Raw genomic sequence first — 18175 nt, 5'->3', positions numbered from 1 at the left:
GAACGATTATCCATTACAAATCAATTTGGAGCTCATCCATCACTGGGCTTATCTCTGGAAGTCTTTCTAGATAGAGGAACTTCAGTCCCTCAAATACTGACAGTTCTTCTTTCAGTGCTTCTCTCTTCAACAGGGAAGATTCCCTGTATTTTCTTTATACTTTCTTCACTTCCCAATTTACTGCACTTTCCCCTACGTGAGGTTGCTAAAGCTCCTAGTCAAAACTCACGCCTAAAATAAAGAGGCCTGCGAGGGAAGCTAACATAATCCCACTCCTTAAATATCACCAGGACATCTGAGATATTGTTTAGATTGCGGACTCTTACTTTGACATGCCAGCATAGGTAGATGGACAGGCAAGCACATCAGATGTCACTGTTTGGCAGCTGATAAAAGTCAGTGGTGCTATAATACCAAGCACAGAGCCACTAGATTAGGCTGTGAGGGGAAGGGATGCCTCTTCTTTCCCTTCAGTAGTGGGTGAAACCCAGCTGGCACCCTCTGGAACTAAAGGTAAATGTCTGTCTTCTTTTCTTCCTACTATAGTTTGGGGTTTTGTTTTTGTTTTGTTACATTTCCAAATCAAAGGGGTGTATACAAAGGTGACCTTCAGAGATAAATAGGCTAGAAGCCACAACATTGTAATGGTATTATACCAAGATTTGAAAAGAGAATGAGCTATTCATCCCACTGAAACTGGAAATCATAGAAAGGGTAGAGGGAAAGGCAGTTGTGTGTCATTATGTTGAAATCATCATTTTTCCTTGAAAATGATCTGACTATAATGTGATGGCCTATGGCTTCAAAATATCCTCTTTTTGTAAGTCTGTGCAATATTAGAGATAGGAAAGAAATGCTAAGAATTTTTAGACAGCCAACTGAGTAGGACTTTATTTGTAAAACTTCCTAAAGCTATGTTATATTGTTTGGACTACAACTATATTGTCATATAGTGGAATCTATTATAGAATTGAATTTTGTGCTGTACTACAAGTTGCTTTTTAAAAGAAAAGCCTTTTAGGATTACCTTTGTAAATGCCTAGATCACATTTTAAAATGTTGAGATATGAATGAAATGACATTTTTAAAGTTTATGTGTTTATGAATGGCTTTCAGAAAAAGATCAGTAATTGTTCATTATAGAAGGCAGAAGCGAAATGTTCTATGTAATTGACATTCTGAATATATAAGGAACCTTCAAAGTTTGTGGGAAAATGAAACTGAAAGATAATAGAATCTTTCCATGAACTTTTTGAAGCTTCATTTATAAAGAAAAATTCTGCAAATAGTCACTACTTCATCAACTGTTTGCTTTTTACCATTTGAAATTACATTCCTCCTGAAAAGGAATGTAAGACCCAAACCCTGGATTCACTTCTGCAATGGAATGACTATAACGCACAGTTACAAAACTTGCCTGGAAGTACAGTCTCTTTCAGGAAAATATAGCTAAAATCACTTTCTAGATGCGTTTCCCCACAATCTAAAAGCTCACGTAGCTCATCGCTGCAATCTGGCTGAAGGTGCTTGTGTCCATAGACTCAAAGTTGAGGAAGACATGACTTGTTAAAGGGCTGCTACTTTTCATGAGAGTCCTTCTCTTGCCTATTGGAATTTTGCCTTTTCCTATAACTGCTTGTTTTTATTTAATTTGAAACGACATGCATGCCCTTAGGATGAAGTTTTTTGGTCTGTCTGGAAAAGTTTCAGTAACAATGATCTGGTCTTTGAGACAGGTACTTTAAGGCTTGATGAAAAAAAATTGATTAATTTTAACAGTTAAAATTTTAATTTATCCTCAAAATTTGTCTTGGTTTATATTGTGTAAAATAAATGAAGTTACTTTTTAACTGAAGTACTTGATATTTTGAATAGAGATGGGACCAATGTTATAGGACTAGTTTTTGCATGTATTGTCTATAGATAGTCCTGCTATTACCACACTATGCCATAGAGTAACCAGACACTAACACAACCTTAGTGGTTGATTTCAGTGGCAAACTTCACTGAAGGGATGACAGGGGTCCACTGTAGGGAAGTTAACTGAGAGAGAGTCAGCACCCTCCCTTTCTTGGTAAGCTGTAGGCAGCTTCAGAGTTGCCTAACTTCCTTCTCTACTTGCCAATTCAGAAAGTAAAAGAGGAGCTAAATAATTTAGTCTAAATAAATTAGTCTAAAATTCATACTAAATGGGTAAAGTAGAAAAAAATAATAATTTAGAGAGCATTAAGACTAATAACTAGGAAGTATAATATAAAAACTCCAGAAAAACGTATGTTGCTTTGGTCAGTAGCATACAAACTTACAAACACACACAGAGTCCTCACTTAACATTTATTCTGGTACTGCTGTCAATCTGTAGGCACGCTGGTGGTATAATGGGTTAAACACTGAGCTGCTAACGACAAGGTCAATGACTGGACTCACCAGCTGCTCCCCAGGAGAAAGACGAGGCTATCTCCTCCGTGAATATTTAAAGTCTCGGAAACCTAACGGGCAGTTCGACTTTGTCCTACTGGGCTGCTATGAGTTGGAGTAGACTCGGTGGCAGTGAGAATGGTCAGTCTGGAATTAACGTGCGCTAAAGAGGCAGTGGATTGTAGGATAGGAAAGGTCCCACTCAAAAGTTACAACACTAAATTCATTCTATTCTGTGCAATTGTGAAGTGAAAGAATAAATTGTACACTACAGCAATGCTCTTTACTGAAAAAGCATATTGCTTCCTTTGTTTTACCAAGAATTTAACACAGATCATCAAAACATAAGTTAATATATATGTCAGAAAGTAACTTGTTTTTATGAGCAATGAGAAAAATTCAGATAGACTCTAAACTGAAATGTTATTTGTTTAACTAGTTTGATCTAAAATTATAAAATGTTCTGTGGCTAATTAAGTTATGGTCTTTGGGCAAAAGTTCATCATGAGACCATGAAATTATCACACTGAACAATATCACAAAATTTCTTTTCATAACTACCTACCCAGAAAACTCAACTTTGCTTTCCTGCATCCTAAAGCCCTGGCCATGCTTTTTTAAGAATCTCACTGGGACAATGAGCCATTTTTCTTATTCTCAGGGAAAAGGTCATTTAAGGAAGGGGAAGTCTAGAAGCCAGGAAATTCCTACCTTGAGTCTACCTTAGCAGCACGTAAACTCCTAAAGATGTTAAATAGACCATGTTGTTTAAACAGGATGTGGCTCACATTAATCATTTTCTCCTTTTGAAGGAACAATATTCTTCAAGAGAAGCCCAATCTGCCGCAGCCAGAAGCAAAATATTCCCAGGATCTCAACAAGGAGGGGCAGAAAAAGATTGCTTCTGATTCCTTGCAACCTTCCATAATTCCAGGCTCCCAGCCCCAAATTCAGGACCCTGCCCCTCCAGGAGCAAATCACTATAGTAGTAACTTGCCTCCATCCAACATACACCAGCTAAACATGTTTAACTACGAACGTCCAAAACACTTCATCCAGTCCCAAAACCCATGCGGCTCCAGACTGCAGCCTCCAGGACCGGAGGCGTCCAGCTTTTCTAGCCAGACCAAACAGTCTTCCATCATCATCCAGCCCAGCCAATGTACAGAGAAAAGATTTTCTGCTTCCTCAACAGTGAGCTCGCACATCACCATGTCCTCCTCAGCTTTCCCTGCTTCTTCCCAGCAGCAAAGTGGCTCCAATCCAGGCCACAGGGCTGCAGCAGCCACCTATAACCAGTCCCCAGCCAGCTTCCTCAGCTCCGTACTGCCATCACAGCCTGATTACAGTAGCAGTAAAATACCTCCCACTGCAGACTCCAAGTAAGTGAGTTTCAATATATAGACCTTTGCATGTATTACAGTATATAATCTTCAACTATAGATCTGAGAGTTGGAGGTATGATGGAGTTCATCCGTCGCTATTTAAAAACATAATGTGACCTTAAGGTCTCATCTCACAGTCCTCCTTGAACCCTCTGAGGGTGTGGGCAGGAAAAGATTTGACGCACTATTCCAATATCTGGGCTGAGCTGAACCCCAATCACTTCCTTCTATACCCAATTATTTAGCCTATTATGTATTATCTTCAAAAAACAACAGACAAACAAACAAAGCAAGATTTTAACACACTCAAGAACAGTGAACTTTTCCCCTGTGGTTCTAAGCTAAGTTCTTCATACTGTAAATTCACTTCCTCTGGTTATGGACTCAGCCGAGTTGACGAACACCTGTCTGTTCTTTTTCAGATAGGATTTCCTCTCACATAAGTAGAGACTATTAAGTTTCTTCTGTCTTAGACTTTCTTATCCATTTCTTCCTCTGATCCACTTGTCTAAGGGAAAAACATCTAGGATTCAGTCATTAACGCATATGATTTTTTTCTATGATCAAAAGGAAACCTGAACAGAGGAAAACTGTGACCTTAAGGTTTCCTTTGGTAATTGAACCACACTATTCAAGTTGGTCACGCTGATGTTACGCAAGCATGTACTTAAAACTGTCCTAGGAGAACCTGATATGAAGGGTGTCGTAGTTGGGCTTTTTTTAACACTTGGACTGAATACTTTGTGCTTATGCAAACTTGGTGCTATCAATTTTCCTACTCCTTGGCTCAGCTAGAATAGCAAATCACAGGCACCTCACAAATTGTCTGATGAAAAGTTTTGTTGCAATATTACTGACAAGAGTCCCTAAAATTCTTGATGGATTCTTGGTCTTCTGTAGATGTCAATTTTTCTACAAATTTCTCTTGGTAACAACTCTAGAAACCTAAAAAACTAGCATTAAGATTTCAACTATAGCCACTCAACTTGCAAAGATGCCTTTTCAGTATTTTTTAAAATGAAAATCAAGAAAGCCAAAAGTGTTTGTCCAAATCTCTAGATATTAGGTCGAACCATTTAAAATGGTCAATTGACCTCCAAAAATGGCAATCTTATAGGTCTGACCTAAAATTTTTAAAGACTGCCTTACAGATTTTAGGGCCCGCTTTCTCCCTCTTCCCTTCCAAATTCCCATTATACCCGTTATTGCACATTAGAGATTTAACTATCAATAAGACGATCGAACAAATATTTGCTGAGCTTCCAACATGTGCCTAGCTCTGTGCACAGAGCTAAGAAGAAAGGAAGAAAACGTGCAGAGGTTAAGTTATGAAGCATAAGAGGTCCCCAAACCAGACATCAAAGATTTCGCTTTAGCTGTTCCATTTTCAGCAACTATAGATAACTTTTTTAATCTTCACACCGCCACTTGATACCCATTCCATGTTCAGCTGTACAGGGTGAGAAGCTCTGGCCCTTTGAACATTTGTGCACTACTCCCTCATTGTTACGATGGGCTTACCCCTGTCCTGTCTTCTAAAATAGTCTCTTCATTCTGATCTAGAGAAATTGGAGAGTTGAGTTAGCTTTTCTGCAGTAGGAAGCCCTTCCAACCCCACTGCCATGAAATTGATTCCAATTCATCTCAAACCCACCGGACAGAGTAGAACTGCCCCACAAGCTTTCTAAGGCTGTAAATCTTTGCGGAGACAGCCTGTCACAGCCTTCTGCTGGGCTCCAACCACGTATCTCTTGGTTGGCAGCTGAGAGCTTAACCCCTGCATCACCGGGACGCCTGAGAAAGTCCTTAGGCAAGTCTTTATTCAATGGATCAAACTGCAAACCATAAATTAGGAAAATCCTTTTAATTCTAATCATTCCTTTCTAAAAGCAAGTTGTATGGCACTCACTAAGTAGTGTGTCTGCTTAATGACTGTTGCCTGATCTGTAACAAAATTAAGGATTTGGATGATTAATGATAGAAAAAATAAAAGGTGCAAGTGTAATATTTGTTTATAATATGAGCAGGTATCAGGCACTAACACTTATGCCATCTAACCTAGTAATAATAAGGGTATTTAGTGAGTACAGGTGACTGGTAGCACTGTGCATTAATATGTTAACTGCACGGTCAGTGGTTCAAACCCACCAGCTGTTCGGTGGGGGGAAAATGAGGCTATCTGTTCCCATAAAAATTTAGTCTTAGAAACCCTATATAGAGTCACTATGAATTGAAATCAATTTTATAACAGATTTTTAGATCAGTAAATACCATGTCTAAAGTATATCATTGATTCTTGGGCTTGGTTTTGAAAATCCTTCAGAATTTTTCAGATGTATTCAGTAAATACCATGTCTAAAGTATATCATTGATTCTTGGGCTTGGTTTTGAAAATCCTTCAGAATTTTTCAGATGTATTACATTATGTCAGAAAACAAAATTATTTAATGCTAATTCATTTTAGCAAACACACGTGACCTTCATAAAGATCCGTTGGTGGGGGACGGTATCAGGCAAAACAAAAGCATAAAGGCTGTGATAACAGCAAGGAGCCCTGGGGGTGCCAATGGTAAGGCATGGGGCTGCTGCAATCTGATGGCTCCGACTGCCCACCTGCTTCAGAGGAGAAAGATGTGGCAGTTAGCGTCCAGTCCGGATTGACAGCTTGGAAGCCCGAGGGACAGTTCTACTCTGTCTCTAGGGTCATATGACTCAGAATCAACTTATTGACAACAGGTTTGGTTTTGGGTTTGGCAGACCTACAATGTCATGAGGGAAATGTGTATCATTAACTTTCAGAGTATTGTGAACACAGTAGGAAGAATTCATTCATTCATACTCAACATATAACCAAACCAATAGCCGTAGAGTTGATTCTGGCTCAAAGCAATCCTACAGGAAAAGAAGATGTAAGCCCTCCAGTTTCCAGGGCTATACATCTTTACAGAAGGAGACACCCTCATCTCTCTCCCAAGGAATGGCAAACTGCTGATCTTACAGTTATTAGGCCAATGTGTAATCCACTACACTACCAACTTATAGTATCTCCTATTACCTACGTGGTAGTGGGTACAAATGATGCCACGATGAATAATAAGACATCACTTTGCTTTTAGTACATTTACTATCTGGTAATTATTAACCAAGCCCCCAACACCAGCAAAAATTAATTGGCTCCACTCAGAGAAAATGCATTTCCACTTAGCACACAGGTTCAATGATCATGGAGACTATTTGGATAGAACATGTCAGGGAACAGATAAGGCTGCCTTGTCTGCACAACTGGCATATATACAGCCATAGCCATTGAGTCAATTCCAACTCAGAGCTATCCTGTGGAGCCGAGTAGACCTGCTCCTTGGGGTTTCTGAGATTGTAATTCTTTACAGAAGCAGACAGTCCTCAGAGTGGGCTCAATAGATTTGAACTGGCCACTGTGCAGCTCAGCACTTACCCCACTGCACCACTGGGGCTTCTTTGGACAATTGGAAAACATTTATGATAATAGTAAAATATTTGTTGAGGGAACTGTCCCAAGTTTCTTACATTAATCAGATTGATATAAACTAGTTTTCTTCAAAAAAGAAAGAACGACAAAAAACCCCACTGTACCCTAGCCCACTCGGACTCAGAGACTTGTGTAGGGTTTCCAAGACTGTATGTAACTCTTTATAGGAGCCCAGAGCCTCGTCTCTCCGTCCAAGATGGACTGATGATGGGTTTGAATTGCTGAGCTTGTAGTTAGCAATCCGACACTTGTCCCATAGCACCTTCAAGGCTCTAGAACGAGTGAGGTGAAAACTGATCAAAGCACTGTGAAAGGCGGCAGCTGCTAGCACATCTGAAAATATAAACCTCGTTAATTCCATCCCTGTGCTCCAGCAGAATTAAGAGAGGAACTCTGGGAAAAGCAAGGCCAGTTTAGAAGAAAATTAAAGAACAGAACTTGCATAAGGACTTGACCCAAACTCTCCAATTACTATTGAAATTTGCCTTCTTTTTGGTCCAAATCTCTTGTATGCAGCTTCCATTTCACTCTCCTTCCTCTTCTTCTTGTTCTTTTCTTTCCTTTAAAAATAATTCAGCAATGTTGAAGAAACTGTCCTTACTTTGAGTTATTTGTTATGTTGCACAATACTTGAATTTTCCAAAACATGAAATAGGAATTGGGAATTAATAGGTTAACCAGAGACTATATAATTAAAAAACCAAACCCACTGCCATGGAGTGGATTACAATAGCGACTCTATATGGACAGAATAGAATGGGTCCTTTGGATTTCTGAGACTTTAAAGCCTCATGGACGTAGAGAGCCTCCTCTTTCTCCCAGGGAGCAGTGTGCTAACCTGGCAGTTAGTAGCCCAATGTGTAACCAACCCGCTACACCACCAGGGCTCCTTGTGTCATTCCAAACAATTGGGTCTTCACTAAGTAACACTGATGTGGTAACAAATGTTTATTGATTAGCTCTGGAGGAAGGAGCCATGATTTGTGGCATTTACTGATTCTATATACACACACACACACACACACACACCAATACATGCCCTGCCACAGTCCATTCCAATCTATCCACGTAATATCAAACACACATACCCCCCGCCCCAATAAATGCCCTGCCACAGTCCATTTCAATCTATCCACGTAAATATCAAAGGGAGCTGGGAAGAGATGCTAAAAACCATCTCCATCCTATGTGCGCCAGCTCCAGCACACCTACAAATCAAATCTATGAATTTGTGTACAAGATTGAAAGCGCTCTGAAGTAAGCGATCACTCACATTCTTTATGGAATATTTCCAAACAGTGTAGTCCTTATGTCTAACCTAAATTCTTCCTCCTGCCACTTATTTCATCCGTGATAGGAGGGAAAAAACTGATAATCATTCATATAAAATCGTTCCTGGATGTTATTGGGGCAATTACTGTTTTTAATAATACTAGGAGTACTAAGAAACTGAAACCTATCTAACACTGATATACAAAACGAAGCCATTCTACTTTAGATACCACATCTTACTTTGAAAACATTTTTAAAAATCTTCTCTTTCTCCTTTGAAAGCTATCAACAACCCTCAGTTGGCCAACCTGTAAATGCCAAGCCATATCAAACTGCAAATTTTACTAAGTCCACACCAAGGACTCCTGACCATGAAATACAAGGATCAAAAGAAGCTCTGATTCAAGATTTGGAAAGAAAGCTGAAATGCAAGGACAGCCTTCTTCACAATGGAAACCAAGTGCGAAAGATACCTATTTTGTAAAAGATGCTAATTAAGATATAAAATCTACTCTAAATGAGCAAGTCCTGTCTCACAGATCTTTGGTCTCTATCAGTGTTTCCCAATGTGGGCAATACTGCCCCCTGGGGGGCACTGGAACGAGGGGGTGGCACTACAAAATCTGATACACTTTATCCTGGAATATGGGCTATATAGACTACAGATGCTTTTAAATTGGGGCGGGGAGGCACTGCATAATATTTTTCTGAAAAGGGGGTGGTAGACAAAGTCAGTTTGGGAGCCTATGGTCTATCTAGATTGGATATACAAAATGAAGAATATGATTATCAACAAGGAAGACGATTCTCTAAAAAAGAGGGAATATTTGGGTTCTATTCTGTGTTTCCCTACACGAAATCACCTCTTGGCTTTCAGTAGTAAAGAGTAAAAAATGAAACAAATCTTTCAGTAAAAAATGAAACAAATCTATCTGAATTAATTTTTTGGTTGTTGTTTTAAACATTTCCCTCTAGCTAAGTACTAATAAGAACTATCAGCCCAAAACAGTTTGTACTTTGGTATATAATATTGATAGAATGAAAATTATAGCTATCATTCTTATTATGTAAGAAGACCTTCCCGGTCTTCTTGATGGAAAATTATCTTTGAAAATCCCAACAGTACTATATGCCTTTAATCCAAATGCCATTAATCTAGCCTTTGCCAATTTTTTCTATAGATTAGTATTTCACAGCTTTTGATGGAAAATTAAGTCAAATATTTGGTGCTCATTTAATAACTTTCACCTCTGAATGTCAGAATAGGCCCTACTATATGTGGAGACAGAGTAGATTATAAAACCCAGAAAGACGAGGGAGAGAATTTCTCTTTACTTGGGACAGGCTGCTTTAAGACTGACTTTCCTAGCTGACCAAAAGTAAACCTTACTGTGGATGAGGGCAGTGGCCCTAGAACAAAAGGGAAATGCTGTATCACTAAGAAAAAACTCTTTAAAAACTACTACCTGTGGTTTAATAAATAGAATTAAACTTCTTTGGAGTTCTAATGCAGAGTGGTAGTTTTAAGGTCAAGTTGTAGAAAATAACTTTCACTAGCTCTCATGACTAACTCCTTAATGACTCATATCTTTAAAGCGGCTAACGTATGAGGAGAAGATGGCTCGCAGGTTGCTAGGACCACAGAACGCAGCTGCTGTATTTCAAGCTCAAAATGACAATGAAGCACAAGACTCACCACAGGTAAACAAAATGGTCTGTATTTAACTGGCACACTTTTCTTTTGTTCAGATTACTAAATGCTTATAAGGAGCATTTGAATTAAGTCAATCCCTTCTACGGAATATGTAGATTTTTAAAATTACTAAATTTGTCTGGTATTTTCTAATACTTAGATGTGAAATGTCAAAAAGTCAATCCGCCAGAGGCTGCCTTATTCACTATAAATCTGGACATTTAGGGCTCAGTACGACCAAGGATTCTTTCTTCTGTGTCTGGATTAAAAGGGAACTCATGAGTTTGGAATCCTTAACTAGACAGAAGACAGAATTCTAAACCAAAGTAATTGTAAACTTTTCTCATAAACTATCATTTCAACGTTTTAATATATACTTGTGGTACTGATGAAACATCCCATTGTTTTTCATGTTCCTGAACCCAAAACTGTTTTTTATTTTTTGAAATCTAATGAGTAATGCTTCTAAGAATGACTCTACATTTAACAAAACCATCCTTTCCAAGAAGGGATTAACTTCACACAGGGCACAAAGTGAATATCCCACAGGCTCGCGCCTACTCGAGTAAATTTTAATAAGCAAACTTAACCTCGAAGAGAAATGCACATGGAGAGAGAGATCAAAGTGTTATTGCTCTGTCTTTCTGTCTTATTTCTCTGCTTACCTTTCATGCCCTCCCAGAGGGATGAAGTTGAACATCCAAGGATTTCAAGTTTCCAAATATTGGAAACTCAAAAGTTTTTGTCTCTGTTAAAAAGGACCGTTGTTGTTAGGCGAGGCTGGAGCTCCTCCAACTCACAACCACCCTGTGTACAACAGAATAACACACTGGTGGTCCTGTGCCATCCTCATAATTATTGCACGGCTTGAGCTCATGGCTGCAACCACTGGGTCAATTCATGTCCGGGAAGGTCTTCTTTTTCCCTGGCCTATCCTTTTCCAAGAGTGATGATCCTCACTCTTCACAAGGTGTCCTGAGCATGTGAGACCAAGTCTCACCATCCTCACTTCTGGGGAGCAGTCTAGCTGCACTTCCTCCAAGACAGATGTGTTTGTTCTTCCGGCAGTCCATGGTGCTTTCCATATTCATTGCCCGTCGTTTCCCATCTTCCTTATTCATTGTCCAATTTTCAAACACAAATGAGGTAAGTGAAGATACATGGCTTCGGTCAGGTGATCTTAGTCCTAAAAATGACAGCTGTTCTCTTTAATGCATTAAAGAGGTCTTGTGCAGATTTGTCCAACATATGACGTGGTTTTTAGGCTGCTGCTTCCACGAGCATTTATTGTGGGTCCAAGTAAAATGAAATCTCCTTGAAGACATACATCTTTTCATTTATGTTTACCAGTCCAGTTGTGGGGATTTTTTTCCCTTCAAATTGAGTGGCAATCCATCAGTGTGTGCTTCAACCTATTCCCACTCTCAGCAAACAGGAGTTAATGAGCCTCCCTCCAATCCAGCTGCCATGTTCCTCTTCACACAGAGTCCAGCTTCTCGGATGACTTGCTCAGCATACGACAGAATAAGTATGGTGAAAGGGTACACCCCGATGGACACGTGTTCTGACTCTAAGCTATGCAGTAGTCCCTTGTACTGTGTGAACGACCGTCTCCTGGTCCATGGACATGCCCACAGAATTATGCTGAGCACGTTCTTTCCTTTTGGCCTTCCAACCAGGTCTTTGCACATTTCATTACAACGCTTTCCTTTGTCTTCCTGAGCTGCTTTTTGAAATTTCCTGTTATTTTATATCATTTCTTCAATTAATTTTAGCTATTTACATGTAAGAGCAAGTTTCAGAGTACCTTCTGACATCCACTTCGGTCTTTTCCTTTTTAACACTTCTTATACTTTATATTGTGGTGTTATGTGGGGGTTTCTGTTCCAGATCACTCATTTTGCACTCAACAACTTAAACTACTTATCAGATAAACAAAGCTTGACCTGCCCCCCCCCACTTGATTGCTCTCCACCCATTTACTCAATACCTGTCTGCCTCTAACCTGTTGCTTCACTTCCTCTCCCTTCCCCTGACACAAGCCAGCAAAGTCTATTTCTTTTGTTAGGAAAACCTTCGTTTCTTCCTTTATGACAGTGGTTTCATACATGTCCTTTTGTGATTGGCTAATTTCACTCAACACTACATTCTCCAGGTCTATCCAGGTGATACGATGCTTCACAGTTTCATAATCACTTTTCAGTGATGCATAGTATTCCATTATATGTATGTACCCAAGTTTATTTACCCATTCTTCTACTGATGGGTAGTTTGTTTCCATCTTCCTGCTATTGTGAACAGTGCTGGGATGAGCACAAGCGTGTGTGCTATGGCTCTCACTTCTTAAGGTATATATCCAGCAAAGAGATTTCTCTGTCATATGGAATTTATATTCTGCTTGTTGAGGTAGTGCTATGCATCACCACAAGCAGTGTATAAGGGTTTCAAGCTCTCTGCACCTTCTCTAGCATTTTTTATTTTCAGCTTTAATATCAACTATGGTGTGAGATGGTATCTCACTGATGTTTTTATTTGCATATCTTGAACTGCCAGTGACCTTTATTTGCTGGCTGCCTGGATAACTTCTTTGGTGAACTGAACTGTCAGTTTATGTCCTTTGCCTACTTTTAAACTGGGTTATTCAACTTGTTCTTGTTGGAGGTGTTATGATTTTCAATAGAGTTTAGACCTTAGATTGTAAAGTTACAACAGATTGTAAAGATTCTCTGTCCAATGTATCATTGCCCCAAATTTCCCCAATAAATAGGTTCTCTTTTCACTCCTTTTATGAAGCTTCTTATTTTCAAAAGGCCCATCTATTTTGTCGTCTGCTGTTTGTGTTTTTCATTAGGTTTGGTTGCATGTTTATGCCCTATATTAGGGGCTTGAGTCACTATTTTTCATTGATGATCTTTAGAATTCTCTCTCTTATGGAAAACGATTTTCCCATTCACGCAAGTTAATGCCTGTCTATCCTCTAGCTCAGTGGTTCTCAACCTTCCTAATGCGGGGACCCTTTAATACAGTTCCTTATGCTGTGGTGACTCCCAAGCATAAAATTATTTTCATTGCTACTTCATACCTGTAATTTTGCTACTGTTATGAATCATAATGTAGATATCTGATATGCTGGATGTATTTTCATTGTTACAAATTGAACATAATTAAAGCATGGTGATGAATCACAAAAACAATATGTAATTATATATTGTGAAATATTTATTTCAAATTATAAATAAATGAAATTTTGTCTTGAATTTGTAGCATGGCCAACATTCTTCACGCTGGTTACTCGTATGTGGGCGGATTTGCATGCGGGTGGACCTGCCTAGAGACAGATAGAGGAGCGGTGTCTCCATTCCTGAGACCATCAGAAATATGTGTTTTCCGATGGTCTTAGGCGACCCCTGGGAAAAGGTCATTTGACCCCAAAGGGGTTGTGACCCACAGGTTGAGAACCGCTGCTCTAGCTTATTGCTTTCTTTACCTTTCCTTCCTTCTCCTAACATCAACCATCAAAGTCTATTTCTTTTATTATAAAAACCTGTCTTGTTTTTCCTTTATAACAGTGGTTTCATACAATGCTTGTCTTTTTGTGAATGGTTAATTTCACATAACATGATGTTAAAGTCAGAGTTCTGGGATTTACATTTGAGTCTCTACCCCATCTTCAGTTCATTTGTGTGTGTGGGGTGAGTATGAGTCCTGTCTCATTCCTTTGAAAACAAAATCACTGGCTTTAATGGTTGGCATGCAAATTTAAATGACAGTTGTATTGACTGGTCTTCCTGGTAGGTGTATAGATATTATTCTACCACATAAATGGCACTTTAAAATAGAACTTGAAATATTCTTTTTGACAATGAATATAGCCATTCCTCTTGAATTTTTCATTTCTGGTATAGTAATCCATATGATTGTCTGACTCAAAAAGGCCAATGCCAGTCCAATTCAGCTCACTAAATACCCAGGATATGGTTCTTTATGCATTCCATTTCATTTTTGACAACTTCTAGTTTCTTAAATGTATGCTTTGTACATTCCGCATTCTGATTATTAGTGGATATTTCCAGTTGCTTCTTCTCATGTTGAGTCATGCCCCATCAGCCAAGAAAAATTTTACTTCATCCACGTGATTAAGGTCCATTCTGCTTTGAGGAGGCAGCTCTTCCCCAGTTGTATCTTTACCTACTGAGGGGAATGTTCTGCTGCTACTCAAAAGGTTTTCAGTAGCTAATCCCTCAGCTGTTCCACCTTCCTAGTCTGTTAAGTCTTGAAGTGCTGCTGAAACCGGTTCACCCTGGGTGACCCTGCATTTGAAATACTGGTGGCATGGCTATTAGCACCACAGCAACATGCCACTAGAGTTCAACAAACTGACAGACAAGGGATGGGTTAAATATGACTAGATTTACTAAAAATGGATCACAATCTATTCAAATAAGCAACTAGAAAATAAAACTCAAAACTCACTGCCATCGAGTTGATTGCAACTCATAGTGACCCTATAGGAAAAGGTAAAACTGTCCCTGGGGGTTTCCGAAACTGTAACTTATTTTTATTTAACAGTTTTATTGACATAATTTACATAGCGTATAATTCAAAAGTTTAAGCATTATAAAAGTGTACAATGATCACCATAATACATTTTAGAACATTTTCTTCATTATTAGTCCCCTGCATTCCCCAAGCCTCCCTTACCATAACCCTAAGGAACTATTAATCCAGTTATTCTCTCTATAGATTTACCTATCCTGGATTCATGTAATGAAAAGCATATTAAAAAACCCGACAACCATAACAAAATAAAACAGAACTTCAATGAAAAAAGCATGAAACATTAAAAAACTAGAACAAATTTCAAATGGGTTAAAAGGGAGATACAATGATAAAGTGTTAAATTTTAACCTACCTATGTCTGCATTAAGCCACATCCCAATGCACTCAGGCTAATAGCAACGCTACTCACATCCCTTGTCAATGGTGGGAGGAATTCTCTGGATGCTTAATCCATGCTGGGACTGCAAATGGATGTTTGGCTTCCACTGTCACCCACAGCCTTCTGCAAACCAGATGCTCAGAATTTAAGCTGTAATATACACTTCTCTCCTCCAGACTCAGATTTTATTCTTTACAGTCCTTGGATCACACAGGCTGGTGTGCTTCTTCCGTGTAGACTTAGCTAATATTTCACTTAGATGGCTGCTTGTTTTAAGACAAGACTTCAAGATCCAGATGCTATTCTTTCTTATAACTGGGCACCATGTGATTTCTTCACCACGATTTGCTTCAGTGATCTCTTCATGAGGGCATGTAAAGTGGAGAGCCACATCATTAGAACTAATTTTTCATAGATTGGGGTGACTGATTAAGTGAAAACTTAAAATCCATTCATTTATCTATGGTTTATACATGTCCCTGGTCCACTTGAGAGATATCGTTACTATTTTACTGGTGAACATTAGAAATCATCTTCATGGGGCATATGGTAATTCTACTGATAGTATCATTAATTTATCCAATGGCATAAATGTAAGAAACTGTTGAGAAAAGGGAAGTTTACATGCATGGGACAGTTTTCTATACTAAAATACTTGGATTGTTGACTTGTACAGATTCAACACTTAGTGACTGGACACTACGCAAACACTGAGAAATGGAACCAGGGCAAAACTTTCAAGAAAGCTCATTCACAAAGGCAGAACTACACCTGCTAGACCAGGACACGACATAAAAAGGCAAAGAGTAGGAACATCGCAAATATATGGTAGTCTTAAGTTGCCACTTATTAGGCATCCTCAAAGCAAGATATTTGAACCAAAGTCTAATGACTCCCAAATCCCTAATCCTGAGATAGCAGTCATCAGCTTCTTCTGACACTAAGGCATTCCAGCCTGAAGTCTAAGAGTATTTCTGGACTGTTCACCTGCGACAGTTGTTTAAGGTAAAGTCTACTTCACTTAGTGGGTTTCCTAATCAGATCATTCTGCTGTGGCCTTTGAAGGATATTGTGCACCTTGAAAGTTCTGGTTGTCTATAGCACTAGGTTCAGGCAAGACCATCCTCTCTTAGAGAGTAGAAAGCCCGATCTCTCTCCTGTGGAGTGGCTGGTGGCTTTGAACTGCTGACCTATCAGTTAGCAGCCCAACAAATAACTCACTATACCACCTAGCTCTTAGAAACTGGAAGTAGAACTTTAATCTCTTTTTTGGCTACTAATCAGCTCTAACTCGTTCTTTCAACTAACATATGAATATGAAACACCTACTGTGGACTTGGTTCTGGACTTAGTGTGGAAATTACAGCAAGAATAAGATAGAAATCTAAATTTATTGGTATAAATAGTCCAAAGCAATGCTCCACTGATGCTGGCTTATCTTTTAAAATACACAATTATATGATTCTAAGGGCCAAGCTGTATGGTTTTTCTCATTCATTTTCTTAATACCTTAAAAATGAAGGTGATGGTACCACAAAAAAAGATAGCAATATCACATCATTATGAAATTAGAAAAGATCAATCTTACATTTTTATGTACAATTTCAAATACTAAACCCCAATAATACAAAATGTCATCAAAGTATTGTACAGGTGAAATATAGCCTCCACTGTAGAAAAATGTAAGACTCCATTTAGATGAGTCTGAGTTTTCATTGGTTTAATTTTATTTTTTACCCAAAAAAGTAATCAATTTCTTTGATCAATGAACTGTCCAATTTTTTCCTTGAAATTTTGCTTCAATAGTTGCTGTTGATTCCATATCAGAATGACCTCCTATGTGCCATAGCAGAGCTATAGTCCACAGTTACCAATGGCTGCTTTATCAAAAGTACACTCCTAGACTCTTCTTCCAAAGGACTTCTGTGTAAACTTGAACCTCTAATCTTCTGGTTAGCAGCTGAGCACGCTAACCATTTGTACCCCTAGGGACTCCTAGACAGCTTTAAAGTTGGCAAAAATTGCTGTTACAGAGTTGTAAGAATTTTTGTTTTAAGATGACAAAATACACTAGCCAAATAGACATACAACAAAATAACTTATTTGTCCTCACATATTATGTGTTCCTATATAGCTTTACTTTAGGTGTTTGGGAGGCAGAGACTATATTTTCTATTTCTTCATATCTCCCACTGTTTAGTGAAATAAACAAAATAGGACTTGAATAAATATCCAATCAATTAATTTACTCCATAATGTTATTTTATTTATTATTTATTTATTGTTTTTTTACTCCATAATTTTCATTAATTCTTGATTTGATTCTCAAAAAATTTTTTCTGATGCTAAAAAATGTTTACCTAAACTCAATATGCCTTTATTAAGCAGGAAGTGATTAATATCATTTGCCAAAGGTTTTTTTTTTACTCTCCACATATTTTCCATGGCATCCATCAGTTTCATGCCGTGAGCTAAAAAGAGAAGTATTTTCCAGTCTAATATGTGTTTCCTGCTGTTGGTGCCCCTTCTGAGCAATAGACATAACACCTTGTGTCCCCTGCCAACACTAGTGACTCCATGTCTATTCCTGTTTTACTGAAGGACAATCTGTACTCTGTGCTCCCGTTTCATAGTCACCAGGGGACATGCAACCCTTTGTCATGAAATAGGCACCTGAAAAATGAACCACCCCAAGTCAAAGCCTAGATAATTTTCATAAAAAATCATTAGCTCTGAGACTTTCTTACTAGAATAAAATAATAGTGTACTGTAATTTTTTTAGTATACAGTATTTTAAATGGTTAAAAACTAACCACAGCTTATAAATGTAGCCCAAATATATCTTTCACTACATATATAAAAGTAGATCATAACATTGGGCCTCCACTCATGTACTCCCTCAATGCAAGAACACTTTGTTATATTAAACTGGCATTTCATGATGTTCACCTTCCCAACAC

At 38.5% G+C, this 18175-nt stretch overlaps 1 protein-coding gene across 4 annotated transcripts in view; it reads left to right on the top strand.

Moving 5' to 3' along the window:
• The first annotated feature begins 407 nt into the window (after window positions 1-407).
• MYOT (myotilin) overlaps window positions 408-18175 on the top strand; it is a 25110-nt gene continuing 7342 nt past the window's right edge. For 2 of the 4 annotated variants that reach the window (XM_045284993.1, XM_045284992.1), the window contains exons 1-4: window positions 408-513; window positions 3231-3800; window positions 8866-9043; window positions 10180-10296. In XM_045284993.1, coding sequence (XP_045140928.1) covers window positions 3442-3800; window positions 8866-9043; window positions 10180-10296 — 654 coding nt within the window. In that variant the 5' untranslated portion in view covers window positions 408-513; window positions 3231-3441. The remainder of the gene's footprint in view (window positions 514-3230; window positions 3801-8865; window positions 9044-10179; window positions 10297-18175) is intronic. The other 2 variants (XM_004696630.2, XM_045284994.1) reach the window with 1 other exon arrangement.

Source organism: Echinops telfairi, unplaced genomic scaffold (genome assembly GCF_000313985.2).
Source record: "Echinops telfairi isolate 266 unplaced genomic scaffold, ASM31398v2 ScPeMD7_7469;HRSCAF=8507_1, whole genome shotgun sequence".
Lineage (NCBI taxonomy): Eukaryota > Metazoa > Chordata > Mammalia > Afrosoricida > Tenrecidae > Echinops > Echinops telfairi.
The sequence above is the reverse complement of the archived record's forward strand: the minus strand, read 5'-3'. Positions and strand labels throughout refer to the sequence as shown.